At 41.6% G+C, this 15,927-nt stretch overlaps 1 protein-coding gene and 1 long non-coding RNA gene across 2 annotated transcripts; both read right to left on the bottom strand.

The window, feature by feature from the left end:
- Window positions 1-645: 645 nt before the first annotated feature.
- Window positions 646-3,272, bottom strand: LOC141778330 (uncharacterized). Its single transcript, XR_012596050.1, has 3 exons — window positions 2,870-3,272; window positions 986-1,257; window positions 646-955 (listed from the first exon to the last, which is right to left on the bottom strand). It is a non-coding gene; the product is annotated as an uncharacterized LOC141778330 (long non-coding RNA).
- An 8,238-nt stretch (window positions 3,273-11,510) lies between these two features.
- On the bottom strand, window positions 11,511-13,552 carry LOC141778331 (uncharacterized). The gene is made up of 2 exons (XM_074652524.1): window positions 13,395-13,552; window positions 11,511-13,309 (listed from the first exon to the last, which is right to left on the bottom strand). The coding sequence occupies exon 2, from the start codon at window positions 13,296-13,298 to the stop codon at window positions 12,759-12,761; it is 540 nt and encodes a 179-aa protein (XP_074508625.1). The 5' UTR covers window positions 13,299-13,309; window positions 13,395-13,552; the 3' UTR covers window positions 11,511-12,758.
- Between the last annotated feature and the right edge of the window lie 2,375 nt (window positions 13,553-15,927).

Genomic DNA, 15,927 nt, shown 5'->3' on the forward strand with positions numbered 1-15,927 from the left:
ACTGAATGTGACATTCTACAAGGTAAAACTTCTCTCTACTGTAGTATATATACTGTATACTGTAGTATATATACTGTATACTGCATACTGTATACTGTAGTATATATACTGTATACTGCATACTGTATACTGTAGTATATATACTGTATACTGCATACTGTATACTGTAGTATATATACTGTATACTGCATACTGTATACTGCATAGCTCATTAAGGGATGAGCAGCTGTGGATGCAGGTCAGCTGATCTTCAGAAGCTCAATGAGGACATCTACTGGAGAGAAGAGGGATGACAGGACACAATGAGGGACGCAGACGTCGATCACCTTTTATTCTTTCATATGAAACAACATAAAAGTGGAGAAGTAATCGAATGTAGCACAACTACACAACTTCAATTATTATATTTTGTTTAATTCTTCTGCAATGTTGTTCTAATCTCATAGAAAACTGCATTAAATTATAATTATATAAAATGATATATAAAGTTGTATGTAAAAAAAAAAAGGCATAGTACAATATGTCCAAAAAATAAGTCAGTATAGTATGTTGAAAAAATAAAAAAAAGTCATAGTATAGTATTTAAAAAAAAAGTCATGGTATAGCATGTCCAACATTTTTTAAAAAGTCATCGTATATTATGTAAAAAAAAAAATCCAATTCAATTCAAATTATTTTTATATAGCGTCAAATCATAACAGAAGTTATCTCAAGACGCTTTATATATAGAGCAGGTCTTAGACATACATCATAGTTTAGAGACCCAACAAGAGATCCCACCAAGAGCATTGCACCGGAGCGCTGTGGCCAGAAAAACTCCCCGTTTAGCGGGAAGAAACCTGGAGCAGAACCGGGCTCTGGGTGGGCAGCCATCTGCCGAGACCGGTTGGGTTGAGAGAGAGAGAGAGAGAGAGAGAGAGAAGCAACCACAATAATAGCCCAGCAGCTGTAATAACTAATACAAGTAGGACTGATAACACAAAACCAATAGTAGTGGATGTAAAAGAGTGATAATACAACTATCAGAATTGATGTCATTGGGTCGTCCTCAGCCGGGGTTTCAAGCAGAGCTTCCAGCTACACTATCTCAGTCCTCCATACATCTGGCTAGCTCGCCAGCATGGTAGCAGTTGGTGTCAAGCAGACACGGCAACAGATGCAACCACAATCCAGGTGACATCCAGATCCAGGTGTACCCCTGCTCCAGGTGTGACCCCGCTCCATGGTTACCTGCGAGACAAGAAAGCACAAGGACTCCTGGGAAGGAATGAAGTTAGTAACAATGAATGGGACATGAGTATATACAGAAGGAGAGAGGAGCTCAGTGTGTCATAGGAAGTCCCCCTGCAGTCTAGGCCTATAGCAGCTTAACTAGGGGCTGGTCAAAGACAGCCCTAACTATAAGCGTTATCAAAGAGGAAAGTCTTTAGCCTTACTCTTAAATGTGGAGAGGGTGTCTGCCTCCCGGACTGAAACTGGGAGCTGGTTCCACAGAAGAGCAGCTTGATAGCTGAAGGCTCTGGCTCCCATTCTACTTTTGGAGACTCTAGGAACCTCAAGTAACCCTGCTGCATTCTGGGAGCGCAGTGCTCTAGTGGGGTAATAGGGTACTATGAGCTCATAGTATAGTATGTCGAAAGGGTGCCATGTGTGGCGGTACGAAACACTGACGGCCGTGACAAAGCCTCGGTATTTGACGCCCTGGGAATGAGAACATGCTGTAATAATTCATCATTGCACAAGAAAACTGTGTGCAGAACTACAGCAAGTACCGGTCGTCAAACTTGAATCAAAAGATTGGGCAGTAAACTGTAGGGTGTTTACAACGGACGGTTTGGGTAACAATAACCTGGGATGGTTTCTTGGACCTGCATTATTCCTTTAGTGAGCCTAATGTTATCATAACCCATGGACCAGAAAACAAAACCCAGGTTATATCGTATGCCACTTTAGCATCACGAGAGGACCAAGAAAAGAACTGTTAATCGACTTCAGGAGGAAGAGAGAGGAACCTGCTCCTCTATGCATCGGAGGAGACGTGGTGGAGAGAGTCAGGAGTGTCACACATCTCTCAGGACCTCACATGGACTGTTAACTCCACCTCTCTCTGAAAAAGGCAACAGCAGCAGCTCTACTTTTTAAGGTTACTGAAGAGAGCGAACCTATATCTCAGCAGGTGCTGCTGTGCTTTTACAGATGATCTGTTGAAAGCATTCTCTCTCATGACATGGTGTGGTTCACGAGCTGCACGGTGGCACTACAGAGAGTCATTAAATCAGCACAGGACATCAGAAACACACAACGACCCTCTCTCACTGACGTATACAGAGCCCGATGCCTGCGGCGAGCTAACAGAATCCAGGGCTGCGGACGAAAAGTCAAAATATCTCTGGAGCTCAGAAACGGAGGACAACCTTGTTGATCTGTGGCAACACAAGTGTTTATTTAACGTGTCTCCATGACACATCGCTAATTCTTCCTGCCCGTCGTCCGCCGTGTTTGTTTAAACTAAAGTCACATTTGATCACAAGATATTTTGCGAGATCTCCGTTTTTTTTTAGTCGGGACTCTTGTTGTTGTTGTTAGGAACAAAACTCTTATTTAATTGATTATAACATGGTGTCTGGTGTCTGTTAAGATTTGAAAGATCTTTTTTAGTGTGGGCCGGCCTTAAGTTGTGTTTTGAAATGAGTACGGGTGCGTTTTTTGATTTTCATCTTTGTAAGGGAAAGAATGACTTTTTCCTCTTCGCATATTTCTTGCTTTTAAAGCAAGCGTCGATGGAGTGGCGTGTTTCAGTGTTCATGCTGTCACGGTCAAACCAGCTTTGCCTCAATAATGCTGCGGCGTGTAGTGTGGGCTGGCCTACCTGGTCTCCGCTTGCTACCGCTCGCTATTCCGAGTTGCTCGGCCAGCTCCCGACTCCGCTTCAGTCCCGTGGCCGGTGCGTCTGGGCGGCTCTGGGGAGAGCCCGAGCAGCGGCGGGCCGACGGTCGGCCTCGTAGTTCAATAAGTCTCGTTAAGACGAGACGTAGACAAATACACGATACACGACGAACTGTTGACAAACTTGACAGCACAAACGTTCACGGGGCGTTGTGAGTCTGCATTGTCAGTCTTCTCAGGCTCGGCATTCAACTTTCACGACCGAACACACCACGCCAAAGTCCTCCCTGATGGCGTTCAGGTCGGTCTCTCCGACGTTCCTGTGTGACGGCGGCCTCTCGCTCCCCCGCGAGTTGCTAAAATCACTTCCTGCTCACCAACTAGGCCCGCCCCTAAACCTCAGCAGCCAATCAGAATAGCCCATCCTTATGACTCAACTTATGATGGACAGTTAGACCATGACAATGCTCTCACAAAATGTGGTGTGATGTGCTAAACAATGCACGGATACATTATAGATGGAGATGATGCAACTAATAGGAAATGACACTTGTATAATTTTGATATCAAGAGAGTGATAAACAATAATGAATAGCTAACACACAATTCTATAACTAGAGGGGAATGTGAAGAGATCTGTCCCTCTGTTTCAGGTATACGCTTAGCTGTTTTCTTTTAGACACCAATACTGAAACTACTGATCTTTGAGGTGAAGGACAAAATGAAGATAAATGAAACAATCAAGAGATAAATGGGTGAAAAAAACGACGTCACACTGGAGAACTAACAATCTGTCTGAACCTCATCAGCTTGAAGCTCATTCTAGTGATTGATTAGTTCTGTCTGCGCTGTTCGCTTTGATAGGAAAAGCTCGAGCCCAAATCCTCTTCTTGAGCAAACCACATAATGTCTTCTTAGAGGGAAAACAGCTCAACACTCTCCTCCCAGAGACAGATCTCTCCTGTCCCTCCGGTGGGCTGGATGTTTGAAATGACAGCTGATACCCGACGGCCACTGATGAGGATAACGTACCTTCAGATATCCTTGTGTGCTGTCTCAGCTCTTGTTGTCGTGTTGAGAAATCTCCCCGATGCTGTCACTCATAGTTTTGTGCCGTGCCCACACAGATAATTGTGCTGTATGCCAAATAGGTCAGACGTTTATTCAATTTAATCCTCACCAATCTGTGCTGTATGTCAAGCACTCCGTCTCGTCTGTGTGTATTATCCAAGAAATTACTACTTGGAGTTTTATCAAAAGTAGATCAGATTCCTCTCACTATCTCTTGCCATTTGTAATTCATATTGATGCCTGCCAACGCCATATGGGGAAGGGATTAGCTTTATTTTCCAAGAGGAAAGAGGGGTGATTATAGCTGGTGGAGAAGTGGTGCCATTCGCCTCTTGTATCCAGAAAACTAATCAAAATCAGACGTGAGTTCTTCATCTTATTTTAAATTGATTAGGCAGGGAGGAAGTGGAGAATACATTTAAGCATGATAACCAGAACCAAGAAGGCTGTAACTCTGGCTGGGATGGCGGGATCATTCGTCCTACATGTTCAGGCCATGTGTGTCTCTTGATATTAAGTCACATTGTAAGTGATTGGGATTATAAATAAACAATTTGTCCCTGATATTGTTGCCTTAAAAGTGCTTAACAAATATGTAAACACAAGTACTATTAAGGGGACTATTTGTAACTTTCAGAATTGCTTGTTAACAGCAACACCTGTGGCTGTGAAATCAACGAAAGTCAGCGTCGGGCTCGCGCTTGCTCGCTCTACATAGACATGAAGGAGTATCGCTCAACACAGTGAGGAGACACACGTCAGCTAAAAGCACAATATCACTCTATATTTCAGCTGCTTGGCAGTAATGTTAGCTGACCAGACCAAGGTCTCTCCATGAATCAATGCTGATCCTAGTGTTGGCTTTTCCTCAGCGCAGGCTTCAGCAGCGGGGCTCCTCAACGAGTTACGTTTCTCTCTGCGGAGCCCCGTCACTTCACAAGACACGGGAAACCTCTGTTGGTCTGGAGGAGCTGCAGCAGTTGTTTCTGCACAAACATCCACTGAACATTCACTAGATATTCTCAGAGCTAAACTTACTCTTCTGCAGTGTGGAGTGAGCGCGCGTTCATGTCTAGAGGTGGAGCGAGTACGCGAGAACACTCGCGCTGTCTGAGTGAAGGCAAGCAGGCAGAGAAGCAGAGTACAGCGGCCACACGCGAGCGCGCATGTGTCCCGACCCGGTACATTTATACGCTTAAAAAGTTACAAACAGTGCCTTTAAAGTTGCATGACATAACTTCTGTGATAAACAAGGACAATAAGAGAGAACAGAAAGAAAGATAAACAAGAAACAGTTTTTCATTCAGTGTCCTTCACATTTATGCTCTATAAAATGAGACTGTAACATTTTATGTCGTCAAAATATAATATAAAATAAATAAAAATATATAATCTGTTTTGCAGAGAACATTTTTGCAAGTTATATTGCAGGTTTAACATAATTATTAACAAAGTGAGACAGTCCTGGTGACAGCAAATACTTCAATACCATGTATTGAAAAGGTGCTATGTTCAAAAAACAGATACATGGGGAAAAGCAATTACAAAACAGCAATTAAATGACCCGTTAAGCGACTTTTGAAACAATTGATAGAAGTGAAAAACTACTCCATAATTTGGTTCCCCTAAAGGTCAGAGGTCAGCAACCTGCGTCTCTTCAGCTCCTCTCCAGCGGCTCCCTGTGTATTTATAAAAATGGAAATTAATAACTGTTTTTTTGTTTACATTTTCATTTTTATTCATCATTGTTGTAGATCTATGGTACGACGGTACGACGGAGTATTAGGGCCACATTGAGGAAAAAAATAAATCTGAGATTTCGAGAATAAAGTCATAATATGACAGGAATAAAGTCAAAAGTTTAAGAGAAAAAAGTCATAATATTAGTATATATATGTATAGTAGTAGAGTAGTAGTAATTTTATGTGTTATTTTCTTTTTTTCTCGTAAAGTTATGACTTTATTCTCGTAATATTCTGACTTTATTCTGTAAATCTCAGATGTGTTTTCCCTCAATGTGGTCCCAATACTCCGTCGTACATTGTCTCTCTGGCCCTCACTGCATTAGACTTATATACTATATACTGAGACTATAAACTGTGTTACCTTCATCACAATGATCACATGTTTTGCAGCTCCAGACATATTTTTTTGCCTAAAATGTCTCTTTTGATAGTAAAGGTTGCCGACCCCTGCCCTAAATCTTATCGAAAACTGACCTCTACTAGTGATGAATTTAGGAGGATGAAGATCTAGATTGACGGGTTGAGTAAGAACGGACCTGAGAATGTGTTTTAAAATAGGTAAATTAAACTGCTCAGGAATATTCCCACCAGAAAGTATCTTATAACTAAAACACATATTTGAGAAGTATTTTAATATGATAAATAGTAATAATGTAGAGTTTCTGAAATAGAGGAGCAGAGGAGATGTGTGACTCTGATCGAGTTGCAAATCCTCACAAAACGTTTCTGGAGAACTAAAATTTTATGAAGGTTTGTAGGAAAAGTACTCGCCCCAAACTATATAACAATATGAAAGATAGGGATAAATTAGACTGTAATAAAGAGTAAGGAGACAGTTTGTGGTGACAGGAGGACTAACGCTTCTTATTATACCAATAGATTGATTTATCTTTCTCTTAACCCAGTCAATCTGTTCTCTTCAACTCAACCGCTCATCAACAGTAATTCCCAGGAATTTTGTAGATGACACTGGAAGCATTTCAACTAATTATAGATAAATCCACTGAAAATAATATAGTTGGATTTGTTGATATTCAAGGATGGTTTATTTAATCTGAACCGTGAGGTGTAAGGCACTTAAACCAACATTAGCATCTCTAATCAATGAATTGAAATTAGAACGAGAGAGAGAACTAGGGTTGTATCGTCTGCAAACATTATTGGAGACGGATATTTGAGACAAGATTCTTCAAGAACTGGTGTCTCTGGCCCCGCTCTCCCCTACAGTCCCGTGATAAACCCAGTGGACAGGGGACATGGCGGATATTGTGTCTGTGTGTCCTGGCTGGTCCGGTCCTGTGTGTGTTCTCGCTCTGAGGATCTACATATGTATGCCGTCCGTGTCATATTTGCTCCCCCAGTCATATGGAAGGTGTCTGGATTGGTGTTTGAGAATAGTATACCCCCACTTAGCTCTGTATTTATATTAAATATTAAATCCAATTTAAATACAAAATTACCATATGAAATATTAACCGACAGTGTAAATATTTAATGTGAGCCCTTTACCATAGGCCTGGTGTTCATTACCATGCAGTGCTGGATTTTAATGGGCAATTTCCCCCGGAGACTGTGTGTGTGGGTTTCCTCTTATACCCTCCGAGCTGCAGCAGGGGACGCTGTTGCTCTACGCTGCTTCGGTGAGCTCATCCTGAAAGATAAATACATTATAAAGACAGGAGGAGACAAACTGAGGGACATGTTTTGAGAAACTGAAAGATGCAGTTTTACTCTGGGGGTTTTTTATTCTCCATTTCTAGTCATATAGGTCAAAATGTCTTTAGCTCTATATGCAAATGAGAGAAATTGTATCACGGGGGCATGTCAGCTGTGTGATGTGAGGCAACTGCCCAGTGTGTTGTCCACTTAATGCATGCTGGGACAAACTCCAACTACTGAGGACAACACAGGAGGGACTAAAAACATAAATCAGACACCGTCCTATTAAATCATCTTATGCACATTAAAGCAAAAAAGGATTTACATTCCAGCTCCGCCAGCAGGGGTCAGGCTTACACCACAGGAGACGGAGGTTTCTCAGGTGTTCTTTAAATTACAGTCAGGAGAGAGAAAGAGAGAAGTGACTGTTTCTATTTGTTTCTCTCTATGATTGATCCCTTCAACACAGTGTTGACGTCTCTAGTCTTAGTCAGTACAACGGGGATTTACATTTAACACCTTTCACTACAGTAAAGGTACAAATTAGAGTGTATATGTATCGTCCTTCAGGGCCAGCGCATTAACTGGAAGCAAAAATTCATGGAAAGGTACCAACTCTTTCTTAATTTCTCCAAAAAAATATGCAAAGGGACTGAAGTTGATGTTTCTAGAGGGAGGAATATCAAAGATGAAGAGGCGAGATGAACTTATAGGGAAAAAGAAAGCTGTGAGTTAAAGAAATGAGCTTTTATAGAGTGCTGCGGAGGAGATGTAGGGTTAGAGATGCATGGCCAAGCAGCTCCTCTGAGGCAAGGCAGTGAGGAACATTAATCATTGGGAGACATCTGTTCATTCTGCCGCTTTACAATTCTGTCAAAGAGCTCCCACCCCCCCAACCATCCTCTCAGAGAAAACCTGTCCTCTGTTAAGCATGGACAGGCAGAGTGAAACATCAGAGCAAGCCTCCACGAAGAGCCGCCTTCAATTTGATTTTCCATTCAAGCCCATTTAAGATGAACAAAACAAAGGGGGACAGGGAAAGAGAAATCAGTTGCTATTATCTGCATTCGGCTGGTTTTATTAAGCAAGAGACTCGCTGTCACAGAGGAAACAGCCACGCATCTCCACATGTCATAAGCTGACACACCCACACACATAAGCATTTGCATATGTTGTTTTAGGGGACGTTTCCTTGACTTACATTCATTCTTTGGAAGATTTAACTGAAAATGATGCATGTCCAACCCCCTGTACTTTACTATGACCTTAAACTAACATGAATGAAATCACAAATCTGCTGATGACTTCATGCAAAAATAGACAGGGAAGAAATAGAAATGCATCTTCATATATGATTTAGAGCTAAATACATGTAGTGAGATTTAACCTAAAACTGAAAGGTTGGAACAGTATATGTGCTGAAGAAATGGGCGGTGTGAAAATGATATTCCTCGACCATGCAAGAATTATGAGATAAGTTATAACGGGATAAATGCAGGGAAATTATATGGAGTCCAATTTGTGCCAACATTAATCTTTGCCGATGACTATGTGCATTTGAATATTTTGCTTCAGATTTAAACGGACTGTTGGTAACTTCCTCCACGTATAAATCATTGCAGGTCGGTGTCCCATGGTCGCTTGCGTGTGTCTCCGCTGTTCAGACTCAGACTCCAACACAAACTACAGTGAAGCACCAAAACCTCTTGGTTGTATCTAGTGAAGCTGTTAAACAGTGTTGGCCGCGGTCGGAGGACGCGGGGGAGACCGTAGCTTTGGTCTCCAGGACCGGAGTCTCTGCTGTACTCTGCTCCTCTGCTCCTCTGCCTGCCTTCACTCACACACCGCGCTCGTTCTCGCTCAGCTCGCTCCACCTCTCACGTGCATGCTGCTCACTCCACACTGCAGAAGAGTTAGTTTAGCTCTGAGAATATCTAGTGAATGTTCAGTGGACGTTTGTGCAGAAATAACTGCTGCAGCTTCTCCAGACCAACAGAGGTTTCCCGTGTCTTGTGAAGTGACGGGGCTCCGCAGAGAGAAACGTTATCGTCTCCGACCAAAACTCCGGCGTCTCCCCCGTTCCCTCCAGCCGCGGTCGGGAGACGATAACGTCAAAGCCAACACTAGGATCAGCATTGATTCATGGAGAGACCTTGGTCTGGTCAGCTAACATTACTGCCAAGCAGCTGAGATATAGAGTGATATTGTGCTTTTAGCTGACGTGTGTCTCCTCACTGTGTTGAGCGATGCTCCTTCATGTCTATGTAGAGCGAGCACAAGCGCCAGCAACAGGACGCTGACTTTCGTTGACTTGACGGCCACAGGTGTCGCTGTTAACAAGACATTTCTGATTCTTACAAACAGTCCCTTGAAGAAACTTGAATTGTGCACCAACACAACAGTTTTCACATATCAGCAGTAAGCTGAGAGGACATCTCTGGGTTTTGCAGCCATCTGTAGGTAGTACAACATCAGGCAGTGTATCTTTAGTGTGCCACATATTTCTGTATAAAGCGAGGAGCCTATAAATCTCTCTTATCTGCTCAGATTGGTCCTGCTTGTTCACGGGCCCTTTCAAAGAACCCTGTTATATTTTCAGTGGGAGCATCAAATCAAATCTGAATTCAACCTGTGAGTGCACAGCGGTCCAAATGGTGTCCTCCCATTGGCAACAGAGGGGAGCAGAAGATGAATGAGGCCTTTCTGTGGGTTTTGAGGACTGCAGGCATGCGGGTGCTTTGTCATCATAATATTGAAAGTGAGTTTTGCAGGAGTTTGTGCCTTTTGGCCATGAAGGTGTGCGCTGCCTTGTTTCACAACTCATTAGAGTCAACATTTTGATTGACTGCCTGCTATTCGAGCTGATATTGGAGTTCATACAAATTTCTATTTCTCTTTCATATTGAGAGTTTTTATATTTTTGGAGGTACTTTTGTTTTTTACCTTGACTGTAAGGTCATAAAATCCTCAGAGGAAAGTACTGAACAACACACTCCTATTCGTCGTCCATAACCTCATTCATTATTATTTCCTTTGCTTTTCTTATTTACTTCAATAAACTGTTTTCTTGCTCTGTGATATGTATAGTCCAGGGGTCAACAATCTTTACAATCAAAAGAGCCAGTTTAGGCAAAAACAAAAAAAAAAATCTATCTGGAGCCGCAAAACATTTGATCATTGTGATGAAGGTAACACAGTTTATAGTCTAAGTATATAGTATATAAGTCTAATGCAGTGAGGGCCAAAGAGACAATGTACTACGGAGTATTAGGGCCACATTGAGGGAAAAAACATCTGAGATTTACAGAATAAAACTCGTAATATTACGAGAATAAAGTCATAACTTTACGAGAAAAAAAGAAAATAACACGTAAAATTACTACTTTATAATATTATGACTATATTGTCATAATATTACGACTTTTTTCTCTTAAACTTCTGACTTTATTCTCATATTACGATTTTTTTTCTGGGAAACTTCTGACTTTGTCATAATATTACAACTTTTATTTCTCCTAATTTTATGACTTTATTTTCGAAATCTCAGATTAATTTTCCTCAATGTGGCCCTAATACTCCGTCGTACCGTCGTACCATAGACCTACAACAATGATAAATAAATAGTTCATTTCCATGTTTATAAATCCACAGGGAGCCACTGGAGAGAAGCTGAAGAGACGCAGGTTGCTGACTCCTGATATAGGGAAAGCAAAGTCATCTTCTGCCTAACTTTTGGTCTCCCCACATAATGTCCCTTTGATTTCCTTTACTTATATTATTTTGTGCTAATGCTATACTCGCTTCCAATTGGCCGAAGTAATGATGGACAGGTTGTCCTGATATAGGAAACAAAATACAGGTTAGGCTGTGAGCACCGATTTACAGTTTTGATTAAACAAAAACTATTTCTAAGATCTCAATAGATAAAATATAAAATAAAGTAATATACATTTGTGGTAGACAGTACCTCAAATTAATAAACTGAAATTAAACATTGTAGTAATGTATATACATATATACGAGAGGTCCCGGGTTCAAATCCTGGACGAGCCACCAATTTGTTACGTTCCCCTCCTTTAAGGTCCACGGGATGGAGGGAGTAACAAAATAAATATGTAAACCCGGGAATGAGAGAAGCTGGCAACAAGATTTCGTGAAAAATAATCATACAATTTATTAACAAAAAGTATGATAACAAAAATGTACAAACACCAAATGAAAACTACTCTCTAACAGAAGACGGGAGGTAAATACACAACTAAATAAATATAGTAACCAATAATAAAACACTATAATTAAAGCTACTGCTTGAAAAGTGCAGCGCAAAACAACCCGAAGGTACTCAACTTAAACCTGCTGCTCCACAGAGACGGCGAACAATCAGGTAGTGAACAACTTAACACCACTTCCTAACAATAGAGCAATAAACACACTTAATTCACAATAGATCACTGCCGACTCCGACACACGACGTCAACCACGACGTCAACCACAACGTCAACCACCACACACACTATTGAACACCGCCGTTTGGCCAACTGGCAACTTCTGCTCCGTTCTCCAGCTCTCTTATACTCCACCCTGATCACTGATCAGCTGCAGGCTGCGTACCTTCATCCACGGCATCTGCACAGGGGGGAGGAGGAGGGCACAAAAACACAACATACATGCAACACAGCACGGCACGTAACATATATATATATATATATATGTATGTATATAGCCTACATAGATGTAAGTATATAGCAGTGACAGTATAATGGTAAAGTGATGAGCTCAGGAGCTCCTAGAGTTCAACAGTCTTATGGTGATATGAAGTTGTCCCTGAGCCTGGTGCTGAATATAAGTCTGACAGACTAATTAAACGCCGTAGCGTCTGACCATTAAAAGAAAAAAACAGAAGAAATGAGAACTGTTTTTTTTTTTGGGACTGTGAACTTCAGAATTCAGAATAGTGAACTATGAACTAGTTCATTTGAATGTGTGTGAACTGAACTTTGAGCTAGCTCACACACTGCTGGTGAATATAATGTCATCTTAACTAAAAGATCCAACTTTAGGAAAATAAGAGCCAAGTTGTAATAAACGGGAATGTGTCGGTTATTGAAGAAAAACAAATATTCTTAAGCAGCACATTTGTATTTATTTTATTGGTCATTCTATAATGTATATAATGTATATTCTCCAAGCAGGCAGGCTGTGCAGGGTGATTTTCCTGACTCTCTCAAGCATTGAAATAAGCTCATCAAGTTATCGCACTTTTTGCGTTTCTGTCTACAAAGAAAAGCAGCAGCCAAATATGTAAATCAAGATTGTTTAAAAAAAAAATTGAAATTCCATCACATTTTTCTTTGGAGAATCACAGAGCTGTTAAAGCTGTCACAAAGAGATTCTACATCACATTTCAATGCTAATGTAGGCTGTCGGATGTCGAAGAGAGGCAAGAAGATTGGGGCCAATTATGTACGTCTCTTTTGGCTCATAATGTGCAGACGCGTAGATTTGGTCGATGCGTTTATTGTTGTGGTTGTATCTCACCAAAACTCTGTCCTTGTTACTTTCAGGGTCTTTGCGGTTGTAGTACTTCTTGACTTCGTCTGGCAGGTCTTTGGCGTGGCGAGCGTTGAGGTTTCCAATGGTGTAGTATTTGTATTGCTTCTTGTCCTTTATCGCTGGAAGCAGACTCCTTGGCCCTCGGTTACGAAACTCGTGAAATCCGTACTCTCCTTTAACAGGATCACACAGAGCCACCATGTTGTTGTCCAGGCAGTCCCGAACGTACCACACCAGCAGCTTCAGGCCGTGGCGAGGCGGTGGTTGACCGAACCCGCTGTCCTGCAGCTCTTGGTCTGAGTCGAGGGTTTTCAGAGAGGTCAGAACGACTGACAGGACCAACGCAAGATGAAACAAGAGCTGCATCTCTTTGCCGCGTCCCATGTTGAAGTTATCTACGGATAAAGACCCATCACAGTTATCCTGATGAAAACATCCCACTCTACATAAGTAGATCTACAGTACATAACAGTGTCTTACCTCTTAGTCGGTAATAAGAGGAGCAAGTTTGTCTCCAAATATGCCTGCAACCACAGCTTAAGTCTATACGTTGTGCTGCGGATGAAAGAGCTGCTGGGCCACTTCTCTCTTGTGTGTGAAGGATGAAAGCAGCACACTTGTTATGTTGACCAGAGGTAGAGCTATTTTCACTCTCTGTTTGCGATGAAAGAGGAAGTGCTGTTTTGCTGCACAGCTGGGGTCTGCACAAAGTTTTGTTTCAACATAGACAAGTTAAGCCTCAGCTTGAAATAACCACATACTATGTGATGTTGACAGTTGCAAAGTAGACGAATCAAACCACAAGTCACATGTGTAAAAAGATCTATTATCCATTAGATATGTTGTTTTCAACTGTTTGCATCGTGATAGAGGGACAAGTGCAAATCAAGATTCAGGCTCACGGGACTTTGTGGTCATGAGCACAGATGGTTCAATTTTTTTACTTCTGCCGTCACTCCCACTTGTGAATAACATCTGCTGTCAAATGAAGTACAGCACAACGGCTCTGCAGTGACACAGCAGAAGAGTAACAGTTGAGCAACTTGCAGTGACTGTGGAAGAGCACCTAACTGCACTATAATCTAATGTCACAGAGGCTTGCAGAGGAGTCAAACTTCCAAATCTCCTCAAAGCATGCTGCAGCCCTGCATGTCCAACAAGCATTTAGTTTGATCTAATTTCCTTTGTGGTGCAGGTGTGAAACCAGACACCAGATCTCAACTGGACACATTTAAAGCAGCAATAATTCAGTTTTTCAAGATTCAAGATTCAATACTTTGCTGTCATTTCGACATAGTCAATAGGAAACAACAAGATCCACACCTCGCATATGAGCACCGTAGGAGCATTCAAGTAAATGAAGTAATAAGTAATAATAATTAATAACATTCCTCTTTTGTGGCCACTTGTGGCAGCAGAACAATGATTGACATATGATTACCTTGCAAGCGACAGTTTGCATTACACATACTAATTTCATCCATTCTTGATATAAAAAATATTGTTATTAATAATATTATCAATATTGAATATTGTTTTAAATTTATATCCAAAAATCCATAAAAGTATAAAAGAAAACAGCCGTGCAAGTTCACTTGAGTGCAAAGTAACATGTACCATTTTTTATACCGTCCAATCCATAGCAGTCAGTGCATAGCATGCTGTTCCTCCAAACAAGATCTATTCTATGGGATCTGTATTGATAGTTGTTGGTCTTGCTGGTGTCAGTCAGGTTCAGCTAATCAGGGTGAGTTTGTGTTGCTCAGGCTGAGTCCTATAAGCCATGTTCCATTTCAGGGCTTGTCTCCTTTGAAAGACACAGCCTACTATGGTGTAGCCTTCAGAGGACTGACGCTAATGACCTGTACCTGCACCTCTTCTCCAAATGAGATGTCATGGCCAGGTCCTGCACCCCCCCATCCCCACAGAGGCTGTGCTCGTTATTCACAGCGGGGGGGGGGGGGGGGGCAGTGGGGCCTGATGAAAAGTTAGCCACAATAGGAAAGTGAAGGCGAACATGCAGGGGAATCACATATGTAATAATTCAATAATTTTGATATGCACAATCTAGATAATGCTAAAGCTTTATTAATAATGTGAACAGCTTTGTGCGGTGTGACTGCTTAACACACACAGGTTGCAAAAGGATAAACAAAGAGTGGTCACCAAAGGCCTTCTCCTGGGAAATACATGAGAGAGCGATGCATCCATCTCGAGGTAACCGTCTTCGCCCACAGCCATTATTGTGTTGTGTTCTCCTGTTGTTGTCTCAGCACCAGTCTGGGTGTCGACAGGATTCAGTGGGGACAGGTAATACAAGGGAACTCAAAGACAAGTGACAGCATATGTATTTAATATATAACACGCATATAATCACAGGTGTATAACAAGTGCCGTATATTCAGTACTGCAACGGAACGAACAATTGACTTTCACTTCCAAGCAATATAGTTTTTTTTGCAGAGCAGACAGCTAGCTGCTAGTACACTGGTACACCCACCTGTAAAAAAAAGATCTGAAAAATGTCGGACAAAAAAAGTCTGAAAAAATGTCCGAAAAAAAAGTCTGAAAAAAAGATCTGAAAAATGTTGGACAAAAAAAGATCTGAAAAAAGCCACAGCCTCAATAGAGTGCTACAGGAATGAGTCCTACAACCAGAAAATGAGTTAGCATTTTAGCACTTCCTCGTCTGGAAGTCAATGGGTTTTTAGTTAGATGCCCTGAAATAAGTATTCAAGATTCAAGAGTTTTATTTGTCACGTACTCATACAGGATGTGCAGTGAAATGTAAAGTGGCAGTGCACAACAACATCAACTGTACAAAAACTAAGAAAACATACAATCTCCACGGAGCTCCGCCGACGGCGACCAATCGCAGCGGCGCCATCTGGTTCAGGTCTGTGGTTAACACAAGCTGAACAGATTTTAACGTTTTGTTCTACGACATAAAATACGTCAGTTAATGCGGTTGCTAACAAGTGGCTAAATCAGACGACTAAACGTCATCACGCCG

Source organism: Sebastes fasciatus, chromosome 12, assembly GCF_043250625.1.
Source record: "Sebastes fasciatus isolate fSebFas1 chromosome 12, fSebFas1.pri, whole genome shotgun sequence".
NCBI lineage: Eukaryota > Metazoa > Chordata > Actinopteri > Perciformes > Sebastidae > Sebastes > Sebastes fasciatus.